At 46.7% G+C, this 12,500-nt stretch overlaps 1 protein-coding gene across 1 annotated transcript in view; it reads right to left on the bottom strand.

The window, feature by feature from the left end:
* Window positions 1-2,110: 2,110 nt before the first annotated feature.
* The window catches only part of LOC135091366 (uncharacterized), a 40,335-nt gene continuing 29,945 nt past the window's right edge, over window positions 2,111-12,500 (bottom strand). Inside the window, exons 3-4 of the mRNA XM_063988949.1 lie at window positions 8,651-12,500; window positions 2,111-4,881 (exon numbers count right to left, since the gene is read on the bottom strand). The exon at window positions 8,651-12,500 is cut by the window's right edge and continues 120 nt beyond it. Of these exons, the coding sequence (XP_063845019.1) occupies window positions 4,715-4,881; window positions 8,651-12,500 (4,017 nt within the window). The 3' untranslated portion in view covers window positions 2,111-4,714. The remainder of the gene's footprint in view (window positions 4,882-8,650) is intronic.

The following is a 12,500-nucleotide window of genomic DNA, read 5'->3' as shown; positions in this document are numbered from 1 at the left end:
GTAGAGAGAGAGAGAGAGAGAGAGAGAGAGAGAGAGAGAGAGAGAGAGAGAGAGAGAGAGAGAGAGAGAGAGAGAGCCATCCACATACTCGGCATATCTAACTATACAATGTAATAAATGTAGTTTTTGTTTGTGCATAAGTTGTTTGCGTATACATTCATTCATCATCCCTATGTATTTAAATGTATACCTTTGTCTGTGTTCTGTTGTGTATTATGTTATGTGGTGGGGGAAGATTAGTTTGCCATGTCCTTCCAGCTCTCATTTGTTCCTGGCTTGTTGTTGTTGTTGTTGTTGTTGTTGTTGTTGTTGTTTTTTGGTATTTTATTGTTCTTGTTCTTCCTGTTCCTGCTTTTGTTCTTCTTGTATCGCTCTTGTTATTGTTCTTCATGTCCCTGCTTTTCTTATCCTCGTCCTCCCTGTTGTTGTTCTCCCTTCCATGAACAAGTCTCCCCCAGGTGTTTCTCTCCCTTGCATCTTCCTCTGTGCAATCTTGCCATCCCTTCCTCCCTCCCATCCATTTTACACTGTCTCCCTGAACGCTATTTTTTTTCATCTCTTTCCAGCACGTGTTTTCCCTTGGCTCGTGGTGTCATGGAGGGGCCTGAGTCCATCCCTTGGTGCCCTTCAGGAGTGGGTAAGTGCTCCCTCCCTGCAGTACTTCAGACACGTGTACTGAGTATGTACACAATTACTACCACTGTTTTTTAAGTTTATATTCCCTAGAGAGGCGTAGCTTAAGAGGGGATGTGATGGAGGTCTTGAAGTGGTACAGGGATATGATGGGGGTCTTGAAGTGGTATAGATGTGGTGGAGGTCTTTAAGTGGTACAGATGTGGTGGAGGTCTTTAAGTGGTACAGATGTGGTGGAGGTCTTTAAATGATACAGGGGATCTGATGGAGACCTTTAAGTGGTACAGGGGATGTGACAAGAGGGGATCTGATGGAGGTCTTTAAGTGGTATAAGGGAACATAACAAGAGGGGATCTGATGGTCTTTAAGTGGTATAAGGGAACATAACAAGAGGGGATCTGATGGTCTTTAAGTGGTATAGGGAACATAACAAGGGTGACATAAGCATCATTTTCAGGGTCAGTAATAAGGATACGAGAACAAAATAAAGGATAAAGTCAGCATACCTAAATTGTTCCACCTCTCAACCCTAGCCGAAAACTTATCTAATCTTCTTTTTAAAGGTCCATAGTTACTCGCCACTAACAACCTGATTAACGAGTCTCTTCCAGTCGTCTGCCGCTCTGTTTGAGAACTAATTCATTCATTCACTCATATTTCTGTCTTGAATCTAATTTTATCAAGCTTGAACCCACTGTCTCATTCATATTTGTCTCCTAATCCTTTATTTCATTTATATTTCTCTCTTAAATCTAACTTTATCGAGCTTAAACTCATTATTTCATTCGTATTTCTCTGTCACCTCATATCATTCATATTTTTTTCTTAATTCCACTGTGTCATTAATATTTCCCTCTCAAGCCATTATTTCATTCTTATTTCTCTCTAAATCTAACTTTATGAAGCTTAAACCAATTATCTACAGACACATCCTGTTCACCTGCCATAAGGGTCTTGCTTCAGTCACCCTTGTTATATCCTTTGTGTCACTTAAAGACCTCCACCATGTCCCTTCTTGCTCCACGCTTCTATAACGAATGTGGGAGTAGATCTGAAAGCCTTGTCCTCGTGTCATTGTCAATATTACTCATCTTGCATATTTTTATTCATTCATCTGTTCACTGGCTCAAACATTCCTACGTCTGTTCTGTGTATGTCTCTGCAAATGACTGTGTGTTTTGGAAGCAGGAAATTAATGTAGTTTTTTTTTATTTGTATGTATTTTAATTGGATTTTCTTAAGTTTATTTCTGTTGTTATTTTGGGAGCAGCAAATAAATGGGGTGTTTTATTTATTTATTTGAATTTTTAGTATTAATTTTTATTTTGGAAGCAGGAAATGAATGGATTTTTTAAGACTTTCATCTCCTTCCTTATCATTATTTTTTCTCTTAGCCACCTCCTTCACACACACACACACACACACACACACACACACGTACACACACACACACCAACAGGTCAATAAAAGCACGTGGTACATATCAGGTCACTTCCTCTTTATCGCTTTTATTTTTTATATTTTTTTGTATATATATATATCTATATAGAATTTCCGAGATCTCAGGTGAGGGGCAGCAAGGCGGCGTCCCTCAGATGAGACCACACCTCCGTATTACCAAGGAAAGAAATAAATAAATAGATAAATAAATAAATAAACACCAGCAACGTATACACATCTGATATAGTTAGATAAAATACAGCGTTGTCCGGTCTATAGCTCGCGACACTTGCGTAGTTATCGTAATCGACGTTGTGGGTTCTACCAAGACTACATGCTATCGTACATATACCGTAATGTATCGTACTTGACTCACTGTGGTAATGTCTACTCTGGCTGAGGAACAGTGTACGCTTGTAGGAAGACCATGATTTCTCTTGTTTACGCTAGTGATATAAATGACAGCGACAGAAGGAAGGGTGGGGAAAGAATGGAAGGGAAGATGGGAAGGTTAGGAAGGAGATAAAGAATGAACTGAAGTAAATTAAAGGGAGAGAAAGAAAGGAGAGGAAAAAAATGGAAAGGAAGGAGAGAGAGAGAAAAATATTGTTGGTGTGAATGAAAGCGATGGAAGGAAAGGAAGAGGAAGAAACTGATGCTGTAAAACAAAAGCGATAGAAGGGAGAGGAAAGATAACGAGGGAAAGAAAAGAAGAAAAAAGAAGACAACGATCGATAAAAAAAGGAAAAAAGAATAAATTAACAAGAAAAGAAAGAAAGCAAGGAAGAAAAAAAATTACAAACAAGAAAAAGAAGATAGAAAAAGAAAAAACAAACAAACAGAAATGTATGTATGTATGTATGCATGTATGTATGTATGTATATATGTATGTAGCTTTCGAAATGGCTTAATGGTGCTGCAATATTGTGTGTGTATAGCCAAGGGTTACATCCACCGAGGGGGAAACAAATAGCGGGTGATGCTTCCTGGTGGAGGCGGCACGAGGAAGACTTGGTGACCATCGGGAACAGAGACCAACAGTGAGCAGCCCACCACCTTATACCTGAACCTGGGGACTTTATAGTTGGAAGACCGTGAAATACAGTACCTGGTGAATCAATTAAGTATCCCATGTGTGTGTGTGTGTGGGGGGGTTACAGGTATAGGTAAGGAAGGAAAGAATGAGAGGAGGGAAATGCAAGGAAGGAAAGACGAAATGGTTGTGGAAGGGAAACCGTGAAATTCCGTTGTAGTTGAATTAATTTAGTGTCCCGTGTGTGTGTGTGTGTGTGTGTGTGTGTGTGTGTGTGTGTGTGTGTGTGTTGAGGCGTGTGGCTTTAGGGGTAAGAGAAAGAGAAGGGAGGAAATGGGAGGAGGAGAGAGAGAAGATAGAAGAAAAGAGGAGGGGAATGGTGTGTGTGTGTGTGTGTGTGTGTGTGTGTGTGTGTGTGTGTTGAGATATATGGCGAAGGTGTGTTGTGTGGTGGACTGGGAACTTTGCCGTGAGAAGACGGGGAGAGAGAGAGAGAGAGAGAGAGAGAGAGAGAGAGAGAGAGAGAGAGAGAGAGAGAGAGAGAGAGAGAGAGAAGGTGCAGGAATATACTAACTTTGAACTTAAAAACACTCTTTACTGCAACTCCCTCCCTCTCTCTGTCTCTCCGCCTTCCTGTGACTTGAACAATTCTAAAGAGCAAAACAAAGACACCTGAATTAAACTGACCAATAAGGACTAAGGACTAATTTCTCCCTTTATTTTATGAGTCGAACAATATTACGTAAACAAATTGATGAGAAAAAACAGGGGAATAAATTATCAATCTTATAAACTCAAGCTGACCGACATGATTGTTTTTCTCCGTTCTTTTTATTTTATTTATTTATTTATTTATTGTTATTTTTTTTCAAGGAGGGAGAATAACACGCCAAGTACTAATCTAAGAAAAAAAAAATTGCTAACAAGATAAGAAATAAAACTAAGAAAAAAAAGACAAGAATAACCTAAAATGTATCAAAACAAGAGAAAAATATAATTAAAAACAAAAACACATCAATCACAACATAAATCTGAAAGAAAACAAGAATTAGCAACTCTCGTACACCATCACCAAAGAAAACGAGAGAGAGAGAGAATAAAAGAGAAAACGGAACACAATGGTAAAGTTTATGGGAAACTTAGATGAGTGATAAACACCTTCAGTAATTCGCCTTTGTGTGTAGTGAGGAGATTGGTTTCGGGGGGGGGGGCGGAGGGGGGAGTGTTATTTCAGTTCATATTGGCTGTGTAGGTGAGGCGTAAAAGTGGAGGAAAGGAAGGAGGGAGTGGAGGGAAGGAAGGAGGGATAAGTAGGGTGAGGGGGAAGAAAATAAAGGAAGGTTGACGAGGAAAAGGGAAATGAAGTGTGTGCGTGTGTGTGTGTGTGTGTGTGTGTGTGTGTGTAGAGAGAGAGAGAGAGAGAATCACATCCATATACAGAAAAAAGAAGGAAAAAAGAAAAAAATAGAAAACACACCAGATAGAACGAAAGAGGAATAGAAGAGAAAAAAGAGAGACAGAGAGACAGAGAGAGAAATACACAAAGAGAGAGACAGAGAAAGAGAGAAAGAGAGAGAGAAAGACATATCTCCTCTTCTTCTTTATCTTTTAATAGGAGAAAGTGAAGAAAGGCTTGTCCTCTTCATCTTCTTCTTCTTCTTCCTCTTCTTCATCCTCATCTAACGGAAGCTGGGAGGCAAGGTCACGTTTCTGAAGGTCAAAAGAGTAGGCTCCACTGTAACGTCTTGGGAACCACCCGCTGCGTGCTAGTGACCCTGAGTGGGGGGAAGAGAGGTCACGTGAGGTCAAGATGATGAGGTGTTGTGAGAAATTAAGTGTTGTTTGTAATGGTTTTGTGTGTTGTTTGTGTGTGTGTGTGTTTGTGTGTGTGTGTTCATCCCTAAGCAGCAACGACAACAAAAATAACACTATGACAACAACAACTACTACCACCACCACCACCACTACTACTACTACCACCACCACCACCCAAAGCACCACTCACTCACACACTCCCAGCATAAACACAGCACAATATACTGATACCCAAACGTCGACCTTCCTTCCCCTTCTTAAAAACCTCCTTCTTGCCTTCCCCTACACGTCATATTAAACTAGAACCGCTTGTACGTTGTCAAATTACATGTATTAAAATGAATCACGGAGAGAGAGAGAGGGAGAGGGAGAGGGGGGTGAAGGGGGGACAGCGAAAAGAGAGGAAAAAGTTAGAGAGAGTGAAATGTAGAGGAGGAGAGAAACAAAGGGTGAGAGAAAGGGGTGTTGAAAGTGGAAAGGGGTGAAAAAGAGGGGAAGGGAGGGTGAGGGAATGAGAAACAGGGAAGGGGAGATAGCAGAGAGAGAGAGAGAGAGAGAGAGAGAGAGAGAGCAGTTAAGTTTCTCGGTGGCGTAAAGTATTATATTTCCAATAGTCCACCCTACACTCGAGCCGTTTTCTGTAATTGGTTTTGGCCGAGATGGCGTTCGAGTGTGCTGCAAGCTGACCTAAATAGCACTGTTTTTATTCATTACTCGTATTTGGTTCCAGTCTTCCTCCCCCTCAAAAGACGTATGCAAACAGGGAACATTGATTGCGATTGTGTGTGTATGTGTGTGTGTGTGTGTGTGTGTGTGTGTGTGTGTGTGTGTGTGTGTGTGTGAATGATAATTTGTGATATTTATTTATTTTTATTTTTTTTTGTAATATTTTGTTTCGTTAATTAGTGTTGGCTTGATGGAAACTTATTGGTATTGTTGTTGTTGTTGTTGTTGTTGTTGTTGTTCCCGTTTACTATTATTATTATTATTATTATTATTATTATTATTATCATTATTATTATTATTAGTAGTAGTAGTAATAGTAAGAATATAATTTTTTTTCATAATCAAAATTCTCTCTCTCTCTCTCTCTCTCTCTCTCTCTCTCTCTCTCTCTCTCTCTCTCTCTCTCTCTCTCTCTCTCTCTCTCTCTCCTACGGGCTCAGGGAGGGAGTGGGGCCCCATACATTGCACCAGAGTCTGCGTCTTACTTCCATAATCCCTTGCACAAACCTTCCCTAAGTCTCTCTCTCTCTCTCTCTCTCTCTCTCTCTCTCTCTCTCTCTCTCTCTCTCTCTCTCTCTCTCTCTCTTTCTCTATTTCCGCCTTCTTTTCTCCTCCTCCTCCTCCTCTTCCTCCTCTTTTGACCTTCTCCACATTCCTTCCTTCCTCTCCACCTCCTTTCCTCTAATTTTCTCTTCCCCTCTCATCTCCTCCCTAATCTCTCTCTCTCTCTCTCTCTCTCTCTCTCTCTCTCTCTCTCTCTCTCTCTCTCTCTCTCTCTCTCTCTCTCTCTCTCTCTCTCTCTCTTGTTATATCCTCTCCTATCTCTACTTGTCTCGCTTTCTCTCATCTTTCCTCCTCCAGTTTCCTTTTTCCTCCCTTCATCCCTTCCTCTCTTCCTCAAAATCTCTTATCGTTTTCTGTTTCTCACCCTTCTTCCATTCCTCCTCCTCCTCCTCCTCCTTCTCTTCTTCCTCATCCTCCTCCTCCTCTTCCTTATCTTTCCCCTGTCGTTTTCTGTCTTTTTGTCATCCTCTCCTCTTCTCTTCTTCCTTGATTATTCCTTCTTCTTTATTTTGTTCCTCCTCCTCCTCCTCCTCCTCCTCTTCCTTCTTCAGTTTCTTCTCTTATGTCCATTATTTACTATTTTTGTTATTAGTATTCTTATTATTATACTCGTTATTTCTCCTCCTCCTCCTCCTCCTCCTCCTTCCTCCTTCAATATATCACGCTCCTCTTCCTCCTCTCCTCCTCCTCTTCTTCCTCTTCCTCCTCCTTTTTCGTATCACTGGCTATTTACTTCTTATTCGTATTCTTTGTGTTATTATTATTATTATTATTATTATTATTATTATTATTATTATTATAAGTAGTAGTAGTAGTAGTAGTAGTAGTAGTAGTAGTAGTAGTAGTATTTTCTCTCCTCCTCTTTGCATCTTCTGTTCTACTTAATATAACTATTCCGCATTCTCTAGCCCCTCCTCCTCCTCCTCCTCCTCCTCCTCCTCCTCCTCCTCCTCCTCCTCCTCCTGAGCAAGTATTTAGGGTGTAATTAATTAAGGCAAGGTAATGAGAGGCTGGGGGAGATGCGGGTTTGTTTACATTCTCACCAGATTTTGCCGTTACTTGGGATTCTCTTGGGTAGGTCGACTAATATCCCCCCTCTCTCTCTCTCTCTCTCTCTCTCTCTCTCTCTCTCTCTCTCTCTCTCTCTCTCTCTCTCTCTCTCTCTCTCTCTTTCGTGGCGGTGAAGTCTATAGTTTTTTTTTTTCCTCCGAATTTGAGAGATTCTAAAAATGCGAGGAAGCGGAAGGATATTGTGTGTGTGTGTGTGTGTGTGTGTGTGTGTGTGTGTGTGTGTGTGTGTGTGTGTGTGTGTGTGTGTGTGTGTGTGTGTGTGTGTCTAGTTTATCATGTATGTCCTTTCTTCTTTCTCTCATCTCATCTTTCCTCCTCCTCCTCCTCCTTTCATCTCATCTTTCCTCCTCCTCCTCCTCCTCCTTCTCCTCTTCTTCCTCTTTCTCCTCCATGTTTTCCCTCCATTTTTCCCCCGTCAGAATCACTTCCTTCACTTTTCCTCCCTCTCTCCCTCCCTCCCTCCCTCCCTCCCTCCTTCCCTCCTTCCTTCACTCCACGCCGTGACCCGGAATGCAGTGATGAGGGAGGGAGGGAGGGAGGGAGAGGGAGAGGGAGGGAGGGAGGAAGAGAGAGAAGGAGAGTAACGAAGGAGGGAAGGTTGGAGCAAAGAAAGGAGGGAAGGATGTGTTTACGTGTGTGTGTGTGTGGAGAGAGAGAGAGAGAGAGAGAGAGAGAGAGAGAGAGAGAGAGAGAGAGAGAGAGAGAGAGAGAGAGAGAGAGAGAGAGAGAGAGAGAGAGAGAGAGATGGATGTGTTTCTTAATAGCTGCCAAATTCCTAAGCTAATTAGTTTCTATCATCTATTCTCTCTCTCTCTCTCTCTCTCTCTCTCTCTCTCTCTCTCTCTCTCTCTCTCTCTCTCTCTCTCTCTCTCTCTCTCTCTCTCTCTCTCTCTCCCCTTTAACCCTCCCATCTCTTTCTAATTTACTTGAAAATCCTACTTTATCCTGTCAATATTTCTTACCCGTCTCCTGAGAGTCTTCCTGGAGGAGGAGAAGGAGGAGGAAGGTGGAGGTGGAGGAGGAAGAGGAGGAGGAGGAGGAAGAGGAGGAGGAGGAGGAAGAGGGATGATTGTATGTGTGTTTAGTATGTGTGGTTATGATTGGTTATAGGAAGGGTGGAAGGGTGATCTTTTAACGGGTGGGGTGTGGAGCGGTGTGGGCAGGTGTGGGGGATGGGTGGGCAGGTTGAGGACAGGTGTGGAGGGGTGTAGACAAGTGTGGAGGTGTATGGGCAGGTGTGGAGAGGTCTGTGCAGGTTTGGAGGGATGTGGGCAGGTGTTGAGAGGTGTGTGCAGGTGTTGGGGGGATGTGTGCAGGTGTGGGGGGTGTGGGCAGGTGTGGAGGGGTGTGGACACGCGGCCTACTCACCCAGGAAGCGTTTGGTGGCGCTGTGGTAGGTGAGGGCGTTGTCCTCCAGGGGCGCGGCGGCCATGGTGTACTGCAGGTGGTCCAGGTCAGGCCGTGGCTCCTGCTCCTCGTCCAGCTCCAGGTCCACGCCCACGTCCCGCGCTGGCTGCAGGTCCAGGTCCTCGTCCTCGTCGTCCAGGGCGGCGTGCTCCAGGTACTTGAGCATCATGGCGGCGTTCTGCGTGCGCGTGACGAGAGCCTGACGCTGGCGCTGGCGGAGGAGGTCCCGCTGTCGCTCCATGTTGAGGAGGCGCTGCAGCAGGTGGGCGCGGCGGCGGCTTGGGTCTGGGGCGTCGCGGCGGTTCTGGCGCGCCCGGGAGTATGGGGAGGGCATGTTGTTGGTTCTGGCCAGCGCGCCGATGTACCTCTTGCGTCGCCGCAGCCCCGAGCCCTGGTCCGGGGCGAAGGGCGGCCCCCGGTCCTGCATGAAGGAGCCGATGTGCCTCTTCTCCGCGGAGTCCTGAAGCCCCAGCGGGGACTGTCTGTTCTGGAAGAAGGAGCCGATGTGACGCTTGTCTGCTGAGAGGTCCTGCGTGCCGAAGGGGTCCTGTCTGTTCTGGAAGAAGGAGCCGATGTGTCGTTTGTCCGCCGTCAGGTCGTGTGGAGCAAAGGCTGACGGTCTGTGCTGCAGCAGCGAGCCCAGGTGTCTCTTCTCCGCGGAGTCTTGCATCCCGAAGGGCACTTGTCTGTTCTGGAAGAATGAGCCGATGTGTCGCTTGTCTGGCGGGTTCCAGGGGCCCAGGGATGACTGTCTGTCCCTCAGCAGCGACGCGAAGTACCGCTTGTCCGGCAGGTCGTGCAGGCCTCGCTCGATGTCGTCCTCGTCCTGGATGAGGTCTGTCGGGAAGACCTGCTGGTCCTTCTTGCCGCGGTACAGCGACCCGATGTGCCGCTTGTCCTCGGAAAGCTCGTGGGCGTCGTCCTCGTCCTTCTTGCCTCTGTACAGTGACCCGATGTGCCGCTTGTCCTCAGAGAGACTGTTGGCGCTGTCCTCGTCCTTCTTCCCCCTGTAGAGGGATCCAATGTGTCTCTTGTCTTCAGAAAGGTCGTGGGCGTTGTCCTCGTCCTTCTTGCCGCGGTACAGCGACCCGATGTGCCGCTTGTCCTCAGAGAGACTGTTGCTGTCCTCGTCCTTCTTCCCCCTGTACAGTGACCCGATGTGTCGTTTGTCCTCAGAAAGGGTGTTGGCGCTGTCCTCGTCCTTCTTTCCTCTGTACAGGGAGCCGATGTGTCGCTTGTCTTCGGAGAGACTGTTGCTGTTGTCTTCGTCCTTCTTGCCGCGGTACAAGGATCCAATGTGCCTCTTGTCTTCTGATGGACTGTCGCTGTCGTCGTCTTTCTTCCCCCGGTAAAGAGAGCCGATGTGCCGCTTGTCTTCACCAAAACTATTAGCATTGTCTTCGTCCTTTTTGCCACGGTGCAGGGACCCGATGTGCCGCTTGTCTTCAGAAAGGTTTTGTGAGTTGTCTTCATCCTTCTTTCCTCTGTACAAAGACCCAATATGTCGCTTGTCTTCAAGAATGTTTTGTGAATTGTCTTCGTCCTTCTTTCCTCTGTATAGGGATCCGATGTGCCGTTTGTCTTCAGCAAGGTTGTCTTCATTTTTCTTTCCCCTGTACAATGAACCAATGTGCCGCTTGTCTTCAGAGAGGCCTTGGGAGTTGTCTTCATCTTTCTTTCCTCTGAGCAGGGATCCGATGTGTCTTTTGTCTTCAGCGAGGTTCTGAGAGTTGTCTTCATCCTTCTTGCCGCGGTACAGGGAGCCAATGTGCCTCTTGTCTTCAGTAAGGTTGTCTTCATCTTTCTTTCCTCTGTACAATGAACCGATGTGTCGCTTGTCTTCAGAGAGTCCCTGGGAGTTGTCTTCGTCTTTCTTCCCACGGTACAGGGAGCCAATGTGCCGCTTGTCTTCGGAGAGACTCTGATAGATGTTGTCTTCTTCCTTCTTGCCGCGATACAGAGACCCGATGTGCCTCTTGTCTTCAGAAAGGTCGTGATATAAGCTGTCTTCATCTTTCTTGCCGCGATACAGGGAGCCAATGTGTCTCTTGTCTTCAAAAAGCCCCTGCATGTTGTCTTCATCTTTCTTGCCGCGGTACAAGGAGCCAATGTGTCTCTTGTCTTCAGAAAGTTCGCTGTACAAGTTGTCTTCGTCCTTCTTCCCCCGGTACAAGGAGCCGATGTGACGCTTGTCTTCGAAAAGGTCGTGGTACAGATCGTCTTCGTCCTTCTTCCCTCTGTACAGGGAACCAATGTGCCTCTTGTCTTCTGAGAGATCGTAATATGAGTTGTCTTCATCCTTCTTCCCCCTGTACAGAGAACCAATGTGCCTCTTGTCTTCTGAGAGATCGTAATATGAGTTGTCTTCATCCTTCTTCCCCCTGTACAGAGAACCAATGTGCCTCTTGTCTTCTGAGAGGTCATAATATGAGTTGTCTTCATCCTTCTTCCCCCTGTACAGAGAACCAATGTGCCTCTTGTCTTCTGAGAGATCGTAATATGAGTTGTCTTCATCCTTCTTCCCCCTGTACAGAGAGCCAATGTGCCTCTTGTCTTCTGAGAGATCGTAATATGAGTTGTCTTCATCCTTCTTCCCCCTGTACAGAGAACCAATGTGCCTCTTGTCTTCGGAAAGGTCGTAATATGAGTTGTCTACGTCCTTCTTCCCCCTGTACAGAGAACCAATGTGCCTCTTGTCTTCTGAGAGGTCGTAATATGAGTTGTCTTCATCCTTCTTCCCCCTGTACAGAGAGCCAATGTGTCGCTTGTCTTCAGAGAGGTCGTGGTACAAATCATCACCGTCTTTCTTGCCGCGGTACAGAGAGCCAATGTGCCTCTTGTCTTCAGGAAAACCCAAGACGTTGTCTTCGTCCTTCTTGCCTCGGTACAGAGAGCCAATGTGCCTCTTGTCTTCAGAGAGTTCGTGGTACAAACTGTCTTCATCTTTCTTGCCTCGGTACAGAGAGCCGATGTGCCTCTTGTCTTCAGGAAGGTCGTACAGGCTGTCTTCGTCCTTCTTGCCCCTGTACAAGGAACCAATGTGCCGCTTGTCTTGCCCCGGCAGGGTGGCGACTTCCCAGGGGGTGAACAGCGCCGCCAGGTCCTGCGTGTCCCCGGGGCTGATGAGGCCAGCAGCCAGCAGGCGCCGCTGCAGCTCCAGGTCGTCGTCCAGGTGGTTCCCGAGCAAGGATGAGAACTGGTGCTTGGACAGCTCCCGAACATCCTCCAGCTGGCGCACTGCGTCATCCTGAGCCCCGTCCTCGGCGCCCACGCCTCGCTTGCCGGGGATGGAGATGCCGCGGTAGCTCGGGCTCTTGAGCAGCGAGGCGAAGTGTCGCTTGTCCTGCATGAAGGGCAGCGGGCCGCTCCTGAGCAGCGAGCCGTAGTGACGCTTGTCCTGGCGGTAGAACATGCTGTTCAGGTAGGCAGTCTGGGGCGGCGTGTCGGACTTGAGCAGGGAGGCGTAGAACCGCTTCTGCAGGCGGGACTCCGAGTCATCAGGGGCGTCCTGCTGGCTGAACTTGGTGCCCTCACCCATCACTCGAGACTTGAGCAGTGACGCGAAGTACTTCTTCTCCCGGAGGTCCTTAGGGAAGGCGTTGTTGCGTGCCAGGCTGGACAAGTGCCGTTTCTCCAGGGCCTGAGCCTCGGAGTCCTCAGGCAGGGTACCCTCGGCAGGAGACGCCGCTGCGGGTGTCATGACATCGTGGTCTGGGTTCGAATCCTGTTGGCTGATAAAGGATCTCTTGTAGCCCCAGATAGGAAGCCGTCCATCCTGCCGCAGCAGCGACCCCAGGAACCGCTTCTCCCT

Source organism: Scylla paramamosain, chromosome 37 (assembly GCF_035594125.1).
Source record: "Scylla paramamosain isolate STU-SP2022 chromosome 37, ASM3559412v1, whole genome shotgun sequence".
Taxonomy (NCBI): Eukaryota; Metazoa; Arthropoda; class Malacostraca; order Decapoda; family Portunidae; genus Scylla; species Scylla paramamosain.
The sequence above is the reverse complement of the archived record's forward strand: the minus strand, read 5'-3'. Positions and strand labels throughout refer to the sequence as shown.